Genomic DNA, 23,177 nt, shown 5'->3' with positions numbered 1-23,177 from the left:
TAACATTTACTGTTTTTCAGGTAAGCATTTCAATATTTAGGAACATTTGTTACATACTAACTTTGGAAAAATCAATCAATTTTGAAAGGTGCCAATGCTATTTTTTCTGCTTTAATATGTTCAAATCGTGAAATACTGTATCTATTTGTGGACCATGAAATAAGCTTTTTTTTTTTTATAAACAGTAATCAAGAATTACCATCAGTGCAGCTAACCAGGTATCACAAACTGTTGCCACAATGATTTTCTATGGTTAAAAAAAACTCAAATGACCCATATACTGTAGCTTTGTTTTTTGTTGATTCACTTTTGTGCCCGCAGGGCCAGCACAAGTACATCAATAGTGCAAGCACTAATACAAAGAGAGACTTCAGAAGACCACACTCAGTAAATAACAATAAAAGAATTCTGACCAATTACTATACAACCAAAGTGATATGGAATACACACACACACACACACGCATGTAGATAGAAATACATATAAATATATGAATCTGTGGATATGATTTTTGTATACAGTACTGTAAGTAAAATAAGTAGTAAAATGCATTCCACAAGAATAAACTGAACTCCCTTGACAACTACACACAGATGGGGGTCAAAAGTTCAAACCACACAGCACCCAAATTGATCCAGCAACAAATAGTTTTGTTTACTCACTGTGTGCCCGCAGGTCCAGCACAGGTACATCTCAATAGTGTAAGCACCAATACAAACAGATACCTAACTGTGTGTTTCTCAGGTCAACAAAAACTAAAACCAAAATGGCCAAAAACAAAAAAAAAATGTAATTTTCCTTAATGAAATAGTAAAAAAACTGGAAAATATTTTAACACTAAAATGACTACAAATAAAACATGAAAAACTAATATTCTGAGTTACCGTTTCACGGAAATGCTATATAAAACAGCACTGCCGAGCTGCAGTGACTTCCTGCTCTGTGGCACTGTTGCCCAAAGCTCAAGGATGAATGTGTCTGCACTGTCAAAAAAGAGAACTGAAATTTTAAATGATTAATATTTTTTTTTTGTATGCATCAACTCTGCATGAACCTAAAAATATCTTAAAATGAAAAGGTACTGAAACTGAAAAAAAAGATATGCCTTTCTGAATTTAGTTAATTGGAACTAAAACTAAATCATTTAAAACAAAAACTAAAATAGAAACAAAATAATAATCTTACCAATTGAATAAAAACTGAAACTGAAAAAAAAAAAAAAAACACTGCCTAACTCCCCTCGATTCCACATGCAATCCATCATGCTCGACAGCTAATAAAACGTACTTTGGCCAACGGCCACCACATTTCAACAGAATGAGGGAACCTAACAGGTTAAAGTACCCGTTTATCTGTCCTATGGAACATTTTAAATTGACTGAAAACAGTTCAGTCACAAAGACGCTGAACACCTCTCAACAGCTCAATTGATCTGTTGGTTACTGAACTTTAAAAAAAAAAAAAACATTATAGCCACATAATTCAGATTACTTACCTGTCACTTACACCACCACACACTTTTTAGTCCAGGAATGGGTGTGTTATATAATTATACATATAAAGAAAACAGGTGGGACTTGATAAAAACACCCTATTCAACCACACATTAAGTGGGATAAGCAGGTTGGGACAACCCACTTGTCACAAAAGCAAAATGGTGGAAAAGCAGTTGTACTCTTAAATAATGTGCTGGGGTAAGGTTCAGGATTCTCACAAGATCTAAGAATAAAATCCTCCCTCCTATACAGGGTGGAGGCTTGAACAGAGTACCTGTTACCAAACTGGCTGGGTCTTTTGACCTAAATAGAATCGATTCCGTTTGAAATGCTTGTGTCTGAGCAATAAACACTGTGTGGAATTTAAGAATACAGTAGCTCTCTTTAGTTGCAGTCTATTTACATCTGCATTGAGATGTGTTTTTGTTAACATTCAATATATTGTTGCGACAACTACCTTTTTTTTTTTTTTTTTTTTTGCTTCCTTTCTAATGGAATGCTTCAATGATCAAGAAAATAATTTCTAGATTTCACAAAGTTGCTGAGCTGAAAAGAAAATAAGAAAAAAAAAAAGTTTTTGTTCCTAACTGAATAGACAATGTGTAATTGTTTGGCTTCTAGGAATGACAAAGTGTCATGCAGTAACATGCAAGTCAGGCATGTAATCAATGAGGTCATGGATATCAATTACCCAAGAGAGTGAAGCTTGAACTGGAATTAATGACTAATAGTACACTTCAAAGTCAGATGAAGTATAACAGTTCACAAATGGGTGTACTGTGTTTAAAATAAGAATGAAGAATAATGTTTTTCAGTTTTCCAGGAAATAATTTTTGACACAATAACAAGAGGGATTAGCTTGGTTGTTTTCAGCATGTTCAATATTTCATTCAGTAGGATGTTTACTGGGTTAAAATTATTGCCAATTTATAAAACATGTGTTTTCACATATGAACGTCTGAATGTTACTATGAGGGAATTTTGACTTGACAAATACTAAAAATTATTATTCTGGTCCCCCATATACTGTACTGCAAATGGAAACACGTCACTGTGCCCTCAGTATGGATGGTGTTGATGTCAGATCAGGATGCAGACGGACAACACCACTGTGAGTGAAGCGCTGATGCGTGAGTTTAATTATAAATACAAAGATTTAACAAAACAAAACACTGTACACAACTGAAAAATGGCACGTTGGCCAAAACAGACAGATGAACAGACATGAAACACACAAGTATTGTGCTGGTATAAATCCAGCACGAATAGCAATTGTAATTTGTTTTGCTTCACCTTCCGACTCTTGCTCCGCCTCTGAACCCACAAAACTTGTATCACCCTATTTATACATTTGTGGCTGGAGCCTTAATTAATGATTTATTCAATTCAAGGCTCCAGCCACATTCCCATGTGTTTTTGCAGGGAGGATTCTAACTTCCTCCCTGTCACCCATTATTCCACACACAAACACACACACACATCCCCGTGCTCACATACCAACATACCTTTTTAATCTACACGTGAAGTGACTGTGCAATCCCCGTGCCTAAATACAAATCTACATTTTAAAATGGCCCTTGCTACACAACCCACACTTCGTGCACCACTACACACATACACATAAAACATAAAATATGCACAGGGGTGGAGCACCCGGCCACAATCACCCATAAACATTTTTCATAGTCACACTTGTACTGCTGGTACTCCTATAGCTGAACATCAGGTGTATCACTAAATTAAGGACGTACAGTGCCGTGAAAAAGTATTTGCCCCCTATCTGATTTTCTGCATTTTTGCACATTTTTCACATTGAATTTGGTCAGATCTTTGTATATCTTTGTATCTTGGTGTATGCCAGAGAAAGCCCAGCAGAACTAGATCAGTGCAGGTCTGGGTGATTCATACAGTACTGTACAGGCCAGGTCCCATGCCTTTCCTCTTTTAGTTCAATGTATACTGTAGTTAGTTAAAATATATACATCAGATACTATAGTTTTACTGTACTTAAAACCAAGATAAACAGAAATGTTTTAGGCTTTGACCTAAAGCCTCTACAACAGGGCTACTGTCCCTCCTGGTTTTTGTTCCAGCTGTACACTAAATTGATTAATTGGACCAATTAAGTTTCTAATAAGGGCTGAGTAGCCTTGCCCTACAATATAAATATTTTGAAATGGAAGTCTGACATATTTACAGATACATACAGTTATTATGAATGATTATTATGGCCCAGACAGTAGCAACTTACAACCGATGGTTGTTGAGGTCACATTCTATTGCACTGTACTGTCTATGGCAGGGGACTCCAACCCTGGACCTGGAGAGCTACTGTGGCTGCTGGTTTTCATTTCAACCAATCTCGGTTACTTAATTGAACCAATTACTGGCTTAAATAGTCAAGATTAACAGGTGTTCCAGATCTTTAGCAACTGATGATGTAAAGACACCTATACAATTTGCTGGATAAGGGCTCTCCAGGACCAGGGTTGGAGACCCCTGCTCTAGGACAATACAGTTAAATATATAATCTAATATATTTACCTCTCAACCTTCCATAAAAACAGTACACCAGGTTTGGAGAGACTGATGTACTGGTTATGAAAGCGTGAACTAAATTCCTAATTTACAAAATAAAGGGTGTTAATTAAGTTTGAACAAAACTGGACCAAAAAAATCTAATAATTTACAGAACAGCCAAACACATAGTTAATAATTAAAGACAACACACTTGTAAAGATACAGTAGTTGCATAAAAGAAACAAAAAATCTATTGGACACAGACTAAAATCAACAATTAGCTTGCTGTGTCTACTTGACTTTCTGTGCAGAGTGCACACTGAACTTATTCAAAGCCACTTGAATGCTGTTCAAACAGTAATAGTGGCACTTCAAGAATATTAATTTACCATACAGTACATCAAGCCAATATAGTGTCAATTTGTATTCCAAGAGAATATAAATCTACATCTTTCTAAGATGTTCTAAATAATGTAGCCATTCCAATATACTATAGACCATCGCTATACTACTCTTTCTGGAGAACAATAGAATATTAGTACAGTATATGCCAGATTTGCTGTGGATTACGCAGTTTACTGTAGAGGATTCAAGGCAATGATACAAAGCCAAGACAATAAAATCGCCTGATGCCTATAAAAATTCTAAAACTGTCCTGTACTTGGATTAGCTTTATCAGGTCTTTTCCAGTATTCCAAGATTGGAGTTACTGAAATGTGTTCAAATTAACTTTAGTATCCATACTGTGAATGTGCCTTGTTTGAAATCTGATTCAGTCATAACAGATTTAGCTGTCCTGAGTCCTATTCCTCAGTGTTCATGGACACTGGATGCTTTTAGTATCACAAAGTGAAAAACAGGACTGGTGATGTCAATGTAAAGAGGAATCTGTGGACAATGGATGATATGGTTTTTTTTTTTTTTTCTGAACCTTCAGCAGGAACTGAATGCAGTAAACAAGGCAATAACCTTTGCTTCCATTCAACTCAAGGCTAGCATTTACAAGGCTTGGCAATTAAACTTGGACAGAGGGTGAAATGTGCAAAGTCCTCAATAAATGTCTTCTTGGCACTAGAAAACACAATGCTATGCCAGGCTTCATTTTTATTTATTTTTTTTAAACAAGATTGTACCAGTTACAAAAAAATCCCATAGAAGCTGAAAATTGGGTGGCCTCCTTTTAAATATCACTGTCATTTTATTAATATCTTTGTGGTGCAATAAACACAGAAATCTTTCTAAACCAGTGCAGATGGCAAACACTCAGAATCTTAAGATTAAAGGCTCCAAGTCTCTTTACAGAGACTCTGCAAGAGGACACAGAACCACAATATGTTCCAGTCACTTCAACCCCGTCTCTCTCAGCTAAGCTGACAGTACAGTACCTGGAAGTTTACAAACCTTCAGCACAGAATAAGTAACTACAGCAACAACGAGCACCCCTCTCCCCCACTGTGAACTCAGGTGTACTTGAGATTAACACCTTTGCCACTTCCGTCACCTATTTCCAAATCCCCTAGCGGTCTTTGAGTAACCATCATCAGTCATGCTAGATTTCACCCCGCGTGTTCCTTCAGCTGTGTAACTATGGCATTCCGTCATTAAACTTCATAGAGTCAGTCAAGCCCTTTACAAACCTGCCAGACTGGTCTCTCTTTACTTGTACAGCTTGGTTCACTTTGAAGACAGTTTCTTTGATTGGTAGTGCTCCTGTCCATCACAGACCCATATATTGCCAGATCGATTGTAAGAGCTTTGGGACACTTTGTATGTAAAAAAGGGCACAAGTGTAAGGCTAATATTGTCTCTTGACTTCTGCTTTCGTTTTTATTTGTGCCTTGCAGTTTCATGGTCTTTTTTTTTTTTTTTTTTTTTTTTTTTTTTTTTTTACGGCTTAGGATGTAACAATCATAATTATTCAATTGGACTTATGCTATCAGTGTGTAGGCTATATTGTGGTCATTTTGAGGACTTGTCATATTTGAAAGAACTGAAAGAGTTCCTTTGCTATACTGCACTGTGACTGACTATGCTGTGTCAAAGGACAGTGTCATTTTGAGAGATGTCCTGCAGTGCTGATACCAAACTTTTTCTATTTTGTGGGCGGAATATCCTCCAGTTCTAATCCTAAACATTTTCAAACCAGACATTTAGTGTATGTAAAATAGCTCTTTTAAAAAAAAAAAAAATAAATAAATAAATAAATAAATAAAATAATAATAATAATAATAATAATAATAATAAATAATTTGGGACTAGTTAGGAGTGAATAACCAGATTGTTTTCCAAATGGTTTCATGTAGGTACATCCGGCATTAACATTTTTGAAAATCCAGTATAGCCTTGCAGTCAAACTATATTTCTCAAGAACAGGCAAGGATGGCCCTCCTAGTTTAGACAGTGAGAGTCTTTTTCTTTATTCTGGGCTGGAAACCTTCCAGACAAAATCTACCCAACAGAGAGATTGGTAGCATTTTCCAGTTCAGCATCTTCTATTAATTGTAATTATTATACTGATTATTGGTAACCTAAAACTTAGTTCCAATCTACCACATAATTTAATTCTTTACATGCAAATAAACATTTTCACATCCAACTAACAGTATGATTTTCAAAGCAGGTAGGTCATTTATTTTCAAGTTCAATTCAACATAGTTTCAGAAAGCTGAAATTGAACGCTTGTCTAATCTAGCCATTAGCCATTGAAAAATCGCGATTTCACAGGCTGTGCGTAAATCATGAAATTAGCCCATTACCATGATTTTTACAATATTCTTAAGAAAAAAACACAATTATTTGTATTTAATACAAAAAATTAAATTGACAAAAGTGTACCACTCTGCTATGTGCCTGCATGTAATATTCGCCAAGGATGCAGGCACATAGCAGAGCTGTACACTTTCGTTAATATAATTTTTGTGCAGTGATTATGTCACGTCATTATATGCAATCTAAGTGGGAAATTAAAATACTACAAACTGTAAACAAGAAAATGGGTGTCTCTAAAAAGGCTGAAAATGTGTCTGCAGCAGATCACGTACAGCAGTATCCAGCAGGAGTTTTACACAGCGATGGAGGGAAGCTCTTGTTCTGCAACATTACTGTAGATCACTACCGAAACTCGTCTGTTGACAGGCATTAGATTCACCAAAAAGAGAAAGGAGGAGCAGAGCAGTACTGCGACTGCTTTACTTGAAAAGAAACAAAAAACAGTGACTTCCATAAGTCCACTTATTAAAGTTTGACCTGACAGAGGCGTTTGTTAGCGCAAACTGGACAACCAAAAGTTCTTCAGACAGAGTAGCAAATGATGGAGGGATTCCTTCATCAGCTCAGTTGAGGCGTGAATACTTACCTAAAGTTGCCACGTATCACCAGCAGGAGATTATGGAATTGGTATAACAGTCTGGTTGCTTGTCAGTGGTCACAAGCATCCACTGTACTTATACAACTTGGCCAAGTAAATATCAGCATTTATTAACAGTTAACCACAGTATGGTATGTCAAAAAAAAAAAATTATAGATATTATATCTATTTATAATGTTATATATATATATATATATATATATCTTCAAATTCCTTTTTTTTCTGATGTGCATTACCCTTACTTCTGACTGCACTAAAACTTCACAAATATTACTGTTTGTGTGTGCAGCAGCTCAAGTGTTACTGCAGGCCAGCTGACTAAGGGCTAACCCTTTAATGCAAAACTCAAAGAGACATGACTCACTCCAAATTCCCAAGACAGACACAAAACAACCAACGTCTGCCAGAAAGTCCCATGATACTCTCAGTCACCGGAGAGAAAGAAGGGCACCTCCCACTCAAAGGAATCATTTGTTGTGCTCCTCATTACCCTGCTCACTAGACTATTCAGTTTGTCAGCGATTTCCTGGATGCTCTTACTGTGGTTATAAACATGCTGCTTTGTCCATTTTCAATGTGTTGGAAGAGCAACATTTGCTGTGCAACACCACCTTTGCTTTCAATCTTTGCTTCCCTCAACAGGTTGGTAAAAAACAACTTGAGAAGGCCAAGGGAAAGGTACCGTAAAAATCATTGTATAGGTCACACTGGCCTAAAAGTCGCTCAACCTTTTTTGAGACACCTTTTTTGTGTTTAAAATAACAATACACATAATTTGCAAGTGTACCACTGTGTTGCACTGACATGTAAAACAAGTTACAGTATGTATTAAAGTCACTCAGAGTACTCCATTCAAACACAATGTCTTCTACATCGGGTCATAAACACCTTCCTCTATCAGCTCGTTTTTCTTTGGCCATATTTTTTTTATTTGTCTTTGTTCGTCCCCAGTCACACACTGTTTTTTTTTTTTGTTTGTTTTTTTTCATGGATTACAAACTCTAAGCATTGCGACTGCCATGCTTTTTGGCAGTCAACAATGTGCAATTCCAAACCTGTTTAGCTTTTTCGTTTTTTGTGACTGCCCTACTTTATCCTGTCTAAAAAGACAACTGCATTATAACTGGAGAGTCTGATTTTTGGTTTTAACCGATAAACCCCCCCCCCCAAGAAAATAAATTAAGTCGGTGGATAGCCAATAAACACCGGAAAAACTGTGGAAACGGTTAATCAATTCACGTTGAGTTTACCCTTTTCCCATTAAAAAATAAAACCTACAAACAAAAATCATAATAAATACATTTTCCAGAGCTGCTGGGCATTGTCCCGCCTTTCTAATTTGTGTCTATCATTGATTTGTTCTGACTACTTTAAACCCGCCCCCTATCATTGATTCGTTCTCAATACTTTAAATCCGCCCCCCAACTACTGAGTAACAGCACATTCCTGCATTTCTATTGGAGACTCCGCTTGCAAGATTTAAAACAAGATTACAATCAGAAATGGAGGCTTGTTAGTGGGATTTAAAGCTGTATTACAGTTAAGATACGGAGGATTTAAAACAGAATTGTGCCTCCATACAAAAACCCCAGAAGAATGTGCCCATGACCATAGGGATTTCATTGTGGAAGACAGCAAAGGAAAGAAGGTACAACTTACATGTGCAAGTACTGTCTAGTTATTACTATACATATTTTGACAGAAAAATGCTCAAGCATTTTGGAAAGTAACAAAATACACTAATTTCATACAGTATATCAAAAAATAAAAGCCCTGAAAAAAAATAAGCACAGAAAAACACAATAAATAAAACCTGAAAAACAGAAGCCCTAATTATAATATTTAATTGCAGTGCAGATACAACAATGCAAGACTAATTATAACAATTATATTCTGCTTTCTGACCAATAGCTGTTTGCTATGGATCCCAGGGGCGGGTTCAGTCTGAATGTTGACAAATCAATGGCTTGGGAGGGTAGGAATAAGGAAATTCATAGAGATGGACAGCTATTGTGCTAACAATGAAGCAGTATAGCTGCGACGTGTTCATATTACGAAGATTGATAACTTTAACCATTATATTATTATTCCACGTACACGCGTCGAGAGGAGGCCAGTCAAGAGTCTGAAAACTTGTGTTTAACATTAAAAATGACTGACGGTATTGAGAGAACTAATTAAAACTTTTAATTAGAACAGTGGTTTTGTGTTTCTACCTAGCAACATGACCTGAATGCCGTAGATCCTGAAAAAGAAAAAACAAAAATCGGGTTGTCGACAGTTAAATTTGCGTGAGCCATAACCATGGCTATTGTAATCCCATATGTAACAGTACTACATAAAATGGTCGCAGGGCGAGTGTTATTGTCTAACCATGCTTTAGTGACGTCTTTTTAAAATATTGCTACGACACTACTCTGAATTCAACCATTGTTATTGTCATTTATGCATCACGAAATGCACACAAACAGTGTGTGTGTATTTTGTGTTTTTACTTTGTTTAGCCTACTTCTTGTTAGCTTGCATTGCCATCTTTGTGTTTAAAAAAAAAAAAAAAAGTCTACTCAATTATTTATTATAAGTAATACTATTAAGCCAGGAATTAGAGCGTTGAAAGATTAACATCTTGTTCTACGCAGTCTGCTGGTGTCATCAGAAGACACAGTCACAAAACTAAAAATAAATAAATAAAAAGTCCCTTCAGTCAGCAGTAATGTAGCCCACAGGGTTTTGTTAAAGGTCCAATACCAACTGAACCTATCAACACTAGTGAAGCTATGGCATCAATCACAGATGATTTTTTAAATTACCAAATTGCAAAATCAACAACTATCATGACAAAGGTAATTGATGCTTTTTGACATGGTATTCAATTGAAGGGGAAAGGAAACTCTTCCACCAAACTTGCTAATGAGGGATAAAAAGACTTCATCCAAATCAAAATGAAACGTCAGGCAAAGAATAACATCAACAATAAACTAATGAAAACTTTGCAAAAATCTTTTTAAAAAGGGGTAAAGATAAGGGATTGGCAGTAACCATTTTATCAAGTAACATGATATCCCAATACTATGGTCTCTTATTGCATTCTCTAGAAGGATGTCTTTGAATTCTACACATTACAGTAATGTGGTATAGTATTCTTATCCTAGCAGGCTTGTCAGATCATTGCTGCTGCATAGCTTGAGCAAGTGAATGTTGACCTTTTCACAAGTTACAACACGTCATGTTTAGGACTGGAGGTGTGCATTCTCCATCTCACCGTGTTCTCCATTCCACATGTCTGCTTAATCTAATCAGATTTAACCACTGTCCTGTACATGATCTACCAGAAGCAAACTGCAGTACAATGGGATAAAGGACTACAGTACTTACATTTCTAAATCTGGCAGAGACATTATCGATGTGTTATTTATTTTTATTTAAGCAATGTTGCTCCCCATATACTGCATATGAGATTCAATTCAACTTTATTATCAGATACACTCGATCACCAAAACAAAATGCAAGTTTGCACCATTAAACACGAAGTTGTTTTTTGTATCTCCTCTCATATCAAATTACTGGTACAGCCGATCTCAGATAACAATGAGGATTTGTGCTTTTTTACTATTACTAAAAAGCTTTTGGGCTATGGCGGGTATTAAGTGAAAAACGTGTTTTGCTCTGCAACAGTTTCATAGTAAATGGCACAATGTACCATACATAGCAAACAGAGGGGCAATTTAGATCTTCGTCATAAAAACCCTCTCACTCGGTCCAGCACTGCAGATTAAAAAGTGCTGTGGTATCACTTCCTTGGCAGGCAATGCTCAGTGTAGTATCCCCGTTCACAAGTCATATTCTTGACAAAAACTGTGTAGTTGTGTTGATTAAAATCCTTTACAACTGTAGCTATTTTTATCCAATTAACATATTTACATAAAATAGAACACTACTGTAATTTGTATGTTTGCTTTTACTTCAATAGCCAATATTGAACATAAGATTTACTGTATGGGTAAATTGACATATATATATATATATATATATTATATATTATATATATATATATATATATATATATATATATAATATATAATTTATTTACAGTACATCTACAGAATGACTGGTGCCATCTGTACTGCCAGGGCCCCTGACAACAAGGTACACGTATGCCTAGCCAAGGATATGAATGTCGATTTCTGTTCAGTGAAAAAGTAGAGCAAAAGGGAGTTACAGACACTGAATATAAAATCTAACAAGCGATTCCCAAGATATTCAATATGCTGCTAATAAAGTCTCTGCTCATATACAGTAAGCTAGGTGTCAAGACTTTCTGGATATCAGTCCTGGCCTGGATCAAATTTCTCCATTCTGCCCACCATCCACCTACAAGCTGTGGAGCGTAATCTGCACAATAATTGTTAATAGATGTAAAGCAGGAAGCATATGGCTGTAAGGAATTGATTAAGCTGTAACAGTACCGCAAATATACTGTACATCTGAGCAAAGATGAACAGTCATTATACACAAAGTAGATTGAACCAGTTACAGTATCCGTTAACTAACTTGAGTCATCTGCGTATGCAGCTTTTTTACTATCTAAAATTTTAAATCCACTAAAATACTGTGGGCTGCAGCACCCATTTTATTACATTACCTTAAAATGAAACATCAATGAGACTTCAGTCTCATTCCCTTAAATAGGCTATGGAAAATATATCGTAGGCCCTAGTAAGTACTGTGACGCAGTATGATTCCAGTTCAGTGTTCCCAGTATCAAGCATTAGTATCATTTTATTTATTTATTTAAAGTCACAACAGCTCTCTCCCCCCAGCATGACTCAGTGTTTCCCTCCTTCAAAGCCCTAGGGTCTCAGAATAAATGCAACACGTTTTTCCAATGTAGTAAACGCATTGCTTTGATTCCTTCACAGTGTAGCATAACCATGACTCATCCGACCGTCATGACAGGTACCCGAGTCAAGCAAAATGAATAAAGCATTAGTACCATTGCATGTACTGTATTGAAACAATGTGATTTCCTGGATCCCTCTAGGTCTCCAAGTTAAAGGCCAGCTCAGTATCTCACATCATTTCTCCATGTCACATCAATAATATTTATTATTTATGTATTCCCCCCCCCCCCCCCCCCCCCCTGTTCCAACTACTCAATTAACTTTACGCACATTCCCTATGATGTTTACACAGATTAGGCAACCGGAATGTTAATTGTATGAACTTGATTGGCAGCTGAGAATTATTCTCCTTGGTATAAAAGGTGAGAAATACTATTGGGCGGGTACCGTAGATCAGAAAATCTCTGAGACTTGATGGTGGTCGTACTGTATACCATTGCAACACGGCACTCAAAACAAACTATGTCTGAATTCCCTGGTCGCCAAAAACATGGGTGCATTGTTGCAGAGTATATTCCAAGCACATTAGTGCAGGTGTTGCCGCCAGATTGCGGATGCAAAGCAACCATCCAAGACTACATTTGTATGCTCAGAATAATAAGTAAAAAAAATATGCTCTTTATCTTTCTTAATATACTGCCAGGCCCACAGCAACACAGAGAAAAAGAGAAGGCCATGTCAGGAAGGCTTTGGAATGGAAGAACCGGAACATCTGAAAAGCACCAAAAAATTTAGTTTTCAAGAGCCAATTGAATACATGCTTCATAATTACCTCAGAATCATGGCTCAGAAAGCCAATAGTAAATCTTGGAAAGGCATGAATTGCAATGCAATAGGATTATTATTTCTATCCCTGCTAATTGCACTTTCATTGGTAAACTACTACACAAAGTCCCAGATGGCCTAACTGTTCTTGATCGTCACTATACTGTATTCATAACCAGGGGTTCACAGAACAAGTACGCAAGTACTCATGAGCACCAGTAAAAAAAAAAAAAAAAAAAAAGCGGACTTCCATATTCTTTTTAGGACACAAAAGGCATACCGGCAGAACATTTTTTTTAACAGGAAAGTATTTTTCATAAGGGCAAAGAGGGTGCTCACACTTGCAAGGTCAAGCACATTATCTGGCTGTGACCCACACCTGCCTAACCTCCAGGTTTTCCCCAGAGACTCAGCGTTTTCTATTCAGTCTCTGGGTTCCAATTTAACTAAAAAGTCCCTCTAGTGCTTTCATTGGCTGTGTCAAGTTTTTACTACAAAATGGAGAGCAATAGTTGGAACTACTCCATTTCATAACATCAATCACTTTCTTTTAATGGGCACCTGAAACAGCCAATGACAGCAGGGATCTCTACTAAGCCGTCCATTCAGAAAAGTGGGATGCAGTTATGGGAAATGGCATTGTGAAGCTAACGCTTCACTTCCCAAACTGAGCGCGGATGAGAAGAGTTTAAAAAAAAACAAAAAAAAAAATACATTTACATAAGCATTATACTTAAATAATATAACTTTTTCCTCAGTTAAATACTGTTGTGCCATCAAGCTAACATGTTCACCAACACTAATAAAGCGACAAAGTGTTTTGGTTTTTACTTTTGAATCTCCAGGGCAGGAATATGGTGGTAGGCTATTGAAAGAAAAATAGTTTGCAATTCCAAATTATTCAAAATAAAAAATAAAAAAATGTAATAACCAGCAATACAGACGAGGTGGAGCACGACACCAACTTGGATAATGACCCCTAATTTTGGCGAGTACCAAACTATTTCTGCTGGTACTCACACGTGAATCCCAGGTTATAACAGTATTTTATAAAACATATTTATCAACCACCTCATTACAAACAGACTATGACTAGGAGATGGCTCAGTTCAGAACCAGACAAAGCTACTGCAAGTTACTGAAGCTTACTCATTCTTTACTGGAAGCATTCCTAAATTGTGAAACACAATCTTTTAAATTAAGTCTGTTGGTTGCTTCTCATCAATGGGATTTGAAGGGGGGGGGGGTTGTGACTATATTACAAATGTGAGGGGTTTTTTGGTTTTTTTTTTTAGCCACAACTGAAATAAATATTACATTAAAAACAAATATTGGCCATTGGGTGTGCCTCCTAAAGGTTCTTACAGTAGTTTACAGCAATTTAAAAATGCCAATGCTACTCCATGCTCCTGTGGCCTTTCATGGTGGTAATGGTACTACAGTTATGTTGACCATTCTCCTTGCAATAAAATAAGATCCATAAAACACATGCTCCTCATTCACACTGAATAGAACATGGCTGGTCTTCTTTGGGATCCCGTCCTGCTCAGTTCCAAGCTACTTTGTATTCACACAGTGAGTGCATCACACTGATTTCTCACTGTCATTACAGGGAATTGCAAACACATTCCCATCTGCAGTCAAATCTCAGCGCAGTGTTGAGAAATCTACCAATGACAGTCTATCATCACTCCTATTTCAGATCTCAACACCCTAAAAAATGCACAAAATGTAAGTTTTAAAAACAATGTAGAACCATTTAGAAGAACCATGTACAACATTTCTTTCTGCTATTATTTGTATAGTGTTTGAATACTGGTCATTAAAATTTTGCATCCCCTATTCTGAAAACCATTCAAACCTTTCAGCTTTGGGCCGTTCAGTTATCTAAGCCACACAAAAGGGCATTCATTCAGGGCTTTTAATGCATATTACAGGTGGTGAAGCTCGTGCTACTGCAATAAACAGATATATTTGACCTTAACTGAGCAACTGATAACTAGCCCCCCCCCCAACATGAGTGGTGTGTATGTGTATGTATGAATATATATATATAAGTTTGATATACAATATACAGTGTCGCTTTTTTATTTTATTTTTTATTTACCCCACAAAGAATTGAGTGGTTGTTCAAAAGGTTTCTTCTTAAAATACATTTGAGAGTGACTCAAGTTTTACAAAGGAAATTGACCATTTGGATGACCAGATTCAACCTGTCCCTACATTTTAAACCCGTTTTGTGCACCTCACTGCAAAAATAAGAAAGTTAGCAGCATTTTACTTGTGCAACACACATCCCTCATACTGTACCTTAGACAATTAAATAAAACACTCTGTGCTTGACTCTGTCATAAATAGTTTCCGAAGCCACTGAAATCCCACTGCCACAAGACCAAAACCAGCTATCAGATTCTGAAAACATCCTGCTTTTATCTGAATAAATGTTAATCCTGACATATATACAGTAGTTTTAGTCCTGTAATGGTGCACACTGCCCAGGTTTGCATCCAACCTTTTAATGTCCTCTGTGAATAGGAGGTTTAGAGAGGCTTGTCGAGGGGGTGGGGGTGCTTTATCAAGGACCACCACCACTAGCAGCACAATAGAAATTATATTAGACAGTTTTACTGCTTATGTATTTACAGTAGCCTACTACTCACTCATCAGGATGCTGGGGCGTTGATATACATATAAATGGGATTGGAGGAAGGGGCTTTCAACACTACAGTTATGTTCGGGTATAGTACAAAAAAATAACAATTTGTATGGCCGTTTTTAAAATGTGTTAACAGCCCAGGTATTTCAGTCTCACTGTACTGTTGCACTGGGCCACAACAGATGACCTGCGTTTTGCAACTGTAATAAAGCCGTCTGTAACATGACGCTTGCCAAATAAAACAACCAGTACAACACTAGTACAGCCATTCGTTATATTTTCTGGTCACACTGGCTGTAGATCTCGTAATTTGAAAATATTGTGCAAATTGTCTCCACAGTTTGTTCATTAAACGATTTACATTTCCAATTATAAAATGTCTTGGAATTGAATAACTTCACAATATGCTTTAAATAGTAATAACAAAAAATACATCTGCAGATTTTACAATATAACACCCTATGTTTTATTTAAAATAAATGTGCGCATTTACAGTTATGCAAATAAAATAATGTCTAAAGCCGCCTATCACATTTGACATTATTATACAGTAGCAAACATGCATACAATCATATAAAATAAAATATACGGTATTGTATTTAATGAAGCTAAAAAACATGATTTTTTTTTTTTTTTTTAAGCACGTCATGATTATCTTGTTGTATCTGTATTGATCTAACCCACTGTGCTTATACAGTAATCTTAACATCAACTCTTCTGAATTATAGTATGACTAACGCTACAAACGAACTACTGATATCACATTGTTTTTGTTGCCATTGTTACAATTATTATTACATTGAAATGCATCTACGAAAAACAACTGCACCGTGAGTGATTAGCTATACCTCTTAACGTCCAATTCAAAAATCACATTCCAAAAACGTTTCACAATTACAATATGTGCTGTAAGCTTAAATCTAGAAGTTGCAATAAAATATCAGATCCAAATAATTGTATGACATAATGTATGCATACGCGTACTATACTCGTCTTGTACGTACATTGCAATGTACAACACATCACAGTGCAATGCTATACCACTACAACAAGAGAAAAAAAAAACATATTTTCCAACAAGAAATACAAAACACTAAAAAAACCAAGTACATTTGCCACTCTTCAGAATATAATTATATTTGTGATCTGGTAGTTCCCAAATAAATGTGAATTCCCTGTGTATTCGATTAAACTCCCACCCACACGCGCACAGCTGTATATGTCGGTGCAGCGCTGCTCGGGAACAATGTCCCTAGCACATTTACACACTGGCAGCAGCAGAAACTGCGCTCGCCTCTTGTTTTCTTGCTTACCGGATTTGAAAAACGCCGCTATGTCGGCCGCGTCCTTTGCAGTCTCCTCTGCTCCTTCTCCAGAGCTCATGGCTGGAAAGCGAGATGCAATTCCCCAAAAGCACCTTTTCAAAACGTACTGACGTTCGCGTGAAATGTGTGTCTTCTTTTTGTTGGGCTGTATGGCGCATCCAGGGACACACAGGCAGAGTCACTCCTCAATGCTAACACAGCAGTAGCAGTCCTCCATCTTGGATAATACAAATCAGCACCGGCGGCTATCCTCGAGTGAAACCGAGAGGAAAGTGGGAGGGATCGGGGTCTACGGGAACCTCCGGAAACTGGAAAGTTATGAGTGCAAAATGTTGCTGTTACTGGTGACAACATAGCTGCTGCGCAAAATGAGGAGGCTTGGCTCCTCTCAGCGTATATTCATGTAAATAAGTATTTAGTGTATCATATTAAAATGAAATAGTTATTTTACATAATTGCAGCTATCTAAATAGTAGATTTAAAATTAAACATACTTTTCTTGAGACAATGATCATTATTTTACCTGTACTTTTACCATGTCTGGGACAATCACAGCTCAACTGAAGGGCTCCATTGTGGCTAACTCCTAACTCACAAAGGCATCCCGCTGCACAATCTCCTGCAGCTCTTGTTGTCAGAATGGCAGGTCAACATGCTACAACATACTATATACATCACGGGGATAACTACCTTATGCTATGTTAATTAATATTCTTCCACATTTGAAAGGCGCTATATAAAATAAAGATTGATTGATTGATTGATTCCGTTAATTTGTGATCTCCTTAAGCTTGGTAGGATTCCCTGCAACAGATGATTAGAGGCAGTATCATGTAACTTCGGGTTAACCATAATCAAATGTGCCCTTGATAGTCACAAAGTTAGGAAGAGTGTTATCTATACCAGTTAAGCCTACATGGTTGCAAAGTTTGTTTTTGGTGCCAGTCACATCTTGTTTCTGTTTATTTGACCCCAATTTGACATACAACTGTCACACTTCTTGACCCTAGTTTTCCACATATCTTAGATATCTGATTCACTAAAACTGACCCCTGTGCCCAAGGGCTTTCTCAGTGTAACTCAGATTAAGCATTGCTGGTCAATGCGCTTCCATTCTCTGAACAGAGCTGTATGCAAGTTGCTCCATAGACTATGTGCTACAAGACATCATTCAAGTTTCTTTAACTCAGTGTCAGAGAAGAGCTTCTGTCTCAGCCATGAACCAATTTTATTCCCCCTCAGCACCACAACTTTATTTTATAATTTTGTTTATAATTTAATTTTCCAGATTTTATTCAAGTTGTTATGTAACAGCACTGCATTCCAAGTTCCCTTCCTGTGCATAAAATAAAACTGTCTGACTGATCACTTTTGTGGAATAGAAAGTGAGCAACAATAAAGGGAGTATGTGTTAGCATCCTGGCTGTGCAAAGTTGGGGGTTCCACAGGAAAGGAAGAGTTGCATTGGCTATGGAGCTCCTACAGCTTAAGAAGGAAAATCAAGAGGGACTGTTTCTCTTCATTGTGCTACAGTGGACCCTACTGGCCAGGTGCCTGGTGAGCTCAGGTGGACCTGCAGGTAGCCTTTGTCCTCTGTAAACACAGGTGAAGACAATACACCCACTACTATATTTAAGACTTAAAAAAACAGCTGCTGGTTATTATTAAGTTTTGGAATAATACTGATATCTGTTTATTAACATATACTTACAATGAACAATACATAGATAACTAAATAAAGTGACAGGATGGGGAAAGATTTCTCACAGATGTTTGTTTATAATACACATAAGCATCTGTCTTATGCTGACTGGCTGTTTACAATGGAATTCTAATACAATTCTTGCTGAAATATAGTATACTGTTTATGTGTACACATGTGTATGGGTGATTAGCTATATGGCTTGATTGAAAGTAATTGGGCCGATCTCTGAATTTACAAATCATTAAACAAACATTTTGGAATTTACTGTTTAAAGTTTTGAATTAATTAATTATACTTAGCAAAATCACATGCAAAAAAAACAAAAACAATCACCAATCAATCAATCAATCAATCTTTATTTTATATAGCGCCTTTCATCATGGACCACCATCACAATGCGCTTTAGAAGATACAGTAAAAAAAAAAAAATGCATAGCACATTAAATACAGTGAAAAACAATGCATAATACATTAAATACAAGGCTAGGATGTGAAAAGAAAGTTCTAAAACATTCTGATGCATTTAAATAAAAAAACACAACAGCTAATAAAGATATCAGGCTTAAAGGGCATGGAAAGCAAGAGAGAACAAGTGGGTCTTGAGAGTTGAGTTAAAGTAAGCGACAGTGGGAGCATCACACACCGAAGCTGGGAGAGAGTTCCAGCTAAATGCTTTACTGATAGATAACTTGCCAATAAAGTTAATTCCCTGAAAACTGAAAGAGTCACAGTGAGTTTGATGTAAGTAATAAGAGATGAAACTGTCCATAACATCATTTTAAGAGTAAATAGCTTCAAAATTTCTTATTAATATATATATATATATATATATAGATATATATATATATATATATATATATATATTATATATACTACTTTCGTAACTGCTTAATTTGAATGAGGAAGTATGCTTAATGCATGGCAGTTAGAATTACCATACACTTACAGCAATCTCAATTGCTCATGTAGATCTCATATGAGCAGTTGTTATTGCAAACTTGTATTGTCATTTTCAAATAATTATATCTATGCATGGAGGTCGTCAATTATTGTTTCACTTCCAAGGCCATTTCACCTCACTAGGGGAAGCAAAGAAAGGCGCTAAAGGGGTGGAGCCAATTTTGTACTCTGTACTGTAACCCACAGTAATAAGTGAAAGGCATGAGATACAGTACCCAAATAAAAGTAGCAGGTATCGTTTAAAAAAAAAAAAAAAAAACATTTTGTCAAAAAAAAAACATTTGTCAAAAAATTAAAGCAGTGTTCATTTTTGGGGGTCCCTGAGTGGCTCGGTAAAAGCATCCTACAAAACATTCCTGCATATACGTTACTGGGGATGAGAGATGGAGCGATATGTTGGTTGTTTTGGCTAACCAGACTATCACAAGCATTAGACTTACAAATACAGGCTGGTGTTGACAAATTCAAAGTGAAAGTGAGACGCTAACGCTTTTATTTTAGTTTATTCGTGATATCTGTGTAAACATGTTATTTAAAACGTTGGTCGTATTTCTACTTCCGACATTCACAGAGTTGTGGTGCTTATTTAGTAGTTTATGTTCAGACGTTTATATTTGATACAAAATATCATTCTTTGTGGAAAACAGATGAAACTTAACTCAAGGTTGTAAGTATATATCAAATTTGGTGAGATGTATTCAAGTGGACACTCTAAAATAAAGAATTAAGCTGTGTTCTTACCCCTGGCTCTTTTTGTAAAGCCCATGCATGACGATTGTTTTCAGTGATCTGAGAGTAGTCTTATATCCCTAGGTGCTACTGTAAAATGTCTAAATGATGTGGTTCCGCTATTTGTTTAGTTACACTATGTAACTGAAATGTTTACTGAATTGGGATATCGAAAGCTGGCAGCAGAGCAATTAAATCCTTTTCCCACTATAAAAACACAAAAGTTTCAGTGAAAACGACGACTGTAACGTTATGCACTTTATTACTATAAAATAAGACTTTGTGTAACAAACTTTTATAGTTTGTTAGAAACCAGTGCCTTGCTTTAAAAAGCAAACCGACAGGGAGTGCTTCTCGTTTCGCGCTACAGCGAACCCTACCTACCAGGCGCCCAGTGAGCTCAGAGTTCTCCAGTTCCTGGCTGTAAAAGAGGAAGCTGGCTTTGTCGTGGAATTGGAGGACACATACTGAACTTCAGAGCTCCTGCGCTGTGTAGGGAATTGCTGCAGCGAGGAGAAAAATAAATTGAACATTCCAGATTGGGAGAAAATCTGGAGTAAATAACTGGGCACAAAAAACCCCAATAAAATAAACAAACAAACAAACAAAAAAAAATATGAAAGGAGCAACATTTCAAACTTGATTTTTTTTCCAACAATTAGTATTTCAAGGAAGCACTCTACACACTGAAATGAACAGATCTGTCAATTGTATTATGTGTGTCACACCAGTGACACACAGCTGAACATGAGACCCATGGAGATCAAAATGCATTTATGTTTGATCTCTGGAGATCCATTTTTTCACGCAGTTTGAAAATTGTCCATATGAATGTCTCAGTGTCAGATATGGGCTCCCCTGGCTTTGATGCAACCTCTATATCGATGGGACATGCATCTAATCAGACAGCAGGTGATATCATGGGGAACTCTGTTGCTTTCTTCAGTCAGTGCATCACCAAGCTCTCTAATATCACGTGGAGGGCTACAACAGTGGCCCACAAGATCTCATAGAAGGTCCCTTCCAAGATGGGAATTGTAGAAATTCTATCGTAAAGCATGTGAGTTCATAGTTAAGTGTTTATGCTGGAATTACTTTTTGCCTCAATGTCCTCAGCATGTTCTAAAGCAGGGGTGTCAAACTCAGTTCCTGGAGGGCCACATTGTCTTCTGGCTTTCGTTCCACACAAGCTCTCAGTTATATAATTGGTCTAATTATAAAAAACACATTCACTTATTTTTCCAAACATAAATGACCCACTTGTTTTTTTTTTGTTTTTTTTTTTGAGCTGGTCTTTATATCAGTATCAAAAGTTAACCTTTTTTTTTTTTTTTTTTTTAAGATTCCACAATGTTTGGGGGACCAGGTGCAATTGTTTTGAATAACACTGTACAATGTTTGGTGCAGTGTTACAATGCATTTTTATACTTTATCTGAAACAAATGCATAAATCCTGATGTCTGTGTTTACTGTCTCTAAAAAGATATTTAATCTCATGGATATTTTTGTGTAGAAACTTTAAATAAACAAACTTGTCATGGCATTCTCTAAGGGAGCTTTCTTCAACAGTATTGAAATCAGTTGTACTTGAAATTCATCTACAGTAACTGTGCAGGCTCGGTGTGCAGGAAACATAAATTCAGCTGTTGTGGCTGACATAAGTTTTAATGAGACAATAATACTGAAGTTTTGTGTGCAATACAAATGTACAATCAGACATATACCTTACCGCATTGCCAGCTGTTATCTGAGCCCAATATAATGCTGGAGACACAGATTGTACAGTGTCTGAAAGAGGCACTCTGAATATGACATGAAGGTGGGTGTCTCTTGGCAATTGTTATAAAGGCAACTGTGACAGTATGGTAGAGTGAATAGGGGTGTGGGTGACCTCTTGAACTGTAGAAACTAGCCAAGCAGACACATCTGGATACTTTCAGCATGTCACTGTTTTTTTGTTCCTTTAAGCAACAGACAAAACAGAATTACCAACATTTACAAACAGGTTTGGTAAGTAACTATTAAGAAAAAGTGATATTTAATCCAGGTACAGTGTTTCCTACTGTGGGTTTATATTGATTATATTGTCAATGAAGTTATGAAACAATTTGTTTCTCTATTTTCTTTATACATTACATTTTTTTATTGTATTTATATTTCTAGTTCATTTCTTTCTTTGTATTTTGTGTGCAATATGAAACATTTTCATGCTCTATATTGCATGCTGCTTGAGTACAGACAGATTGTCGGAAGAACATTTGCTAAGCTGCTAGTGATTTGACTACAAATTACTTGATGAGAAAAGGGACACTTATAACAAAGAACCAATCATTTACAAAGGTAACAGCATATTTGTAGAGGCTGGAAGATGAAAGAAAGATAAAGCTAGCATGCTGCTGCCATCTATAGAAAAAACACAACTCAATCTTGGCATTTTTTCTGCTTAAAGTAGTAGTATCAAAGAAATTATATATATATATATATATATATATATATATATATATATATATATATATATATATATATATATATGTATGATAACTGATATAATTTAAATTGATAACGGATGTCTATTTTTATTCATAAGTATAAGGCCCGTAGGCCATCACACTAAGTGTGGACCACTGGTACCTACCTGGGAGAGGAAAGGTAGTAGAGGAGGACGAGTGTATAAATTGACTCTACCTCACTCGTCCTTCTACTTCTACTTACATCACTAGTGCTGAGAGGTCCATGCGGGTTCATGGGAAGCC

At 36.4% G+C, this 23,177-nt stretch overlaps 1 protein-coding gene across 5 annotated transcripts in view; it reads right to left on the bottom strand.

Moving 5' to 3' along the window:
- LOC121314789 (triple functional domain protein-like) overlaps positions 1 to 17,272 on the bottom strand; it is a 183,765-nt gene extending 166,493 nt beyond the window's left edge. For 4 of the 5 annotated variants that reach the window (XM_041248463.1, XM_041248465.1, XM_041248464.1 and 1 more), the window contains exon 1: positions 17,019 to 17,266. In XM_041248463.1, the coding sequence (XP_041104397.1) occupies positions 17,019 to 17,088 (70 nt within the window). In that variant the 5' untranslated portion in view covers positions 17,089 to 17,266. Of the gene's footprint in view, positions 1 to 17,018 lie in introns of all 5 variants that reach the window. The other variant, XR_005950156.1, reaches the window with a different exon arrangement.
- Positions 17,273 to 23,177: the final 5,905 nt, after the last annotated feature.

This window comes from Polyodon spathula, chromosome 4, assembly GCF_017654505.1.
Source record: "Polyodon spathula isolate WHYD16114869_AA chromosome 4, ASM1765450v1, whole genome shotgun sequence".
In the NCBI taxonomy this organism is placed as follows: domain Eukaryota; kingdom Metazoa; phylum Chordata; class Actinopteri; order Acipenseriformes; family Polyodontidae; genus Polyodon; species Polyodon spathula.
This window is presented reverse-complemented; position numbering and strand designations above follow the sequence as displayed.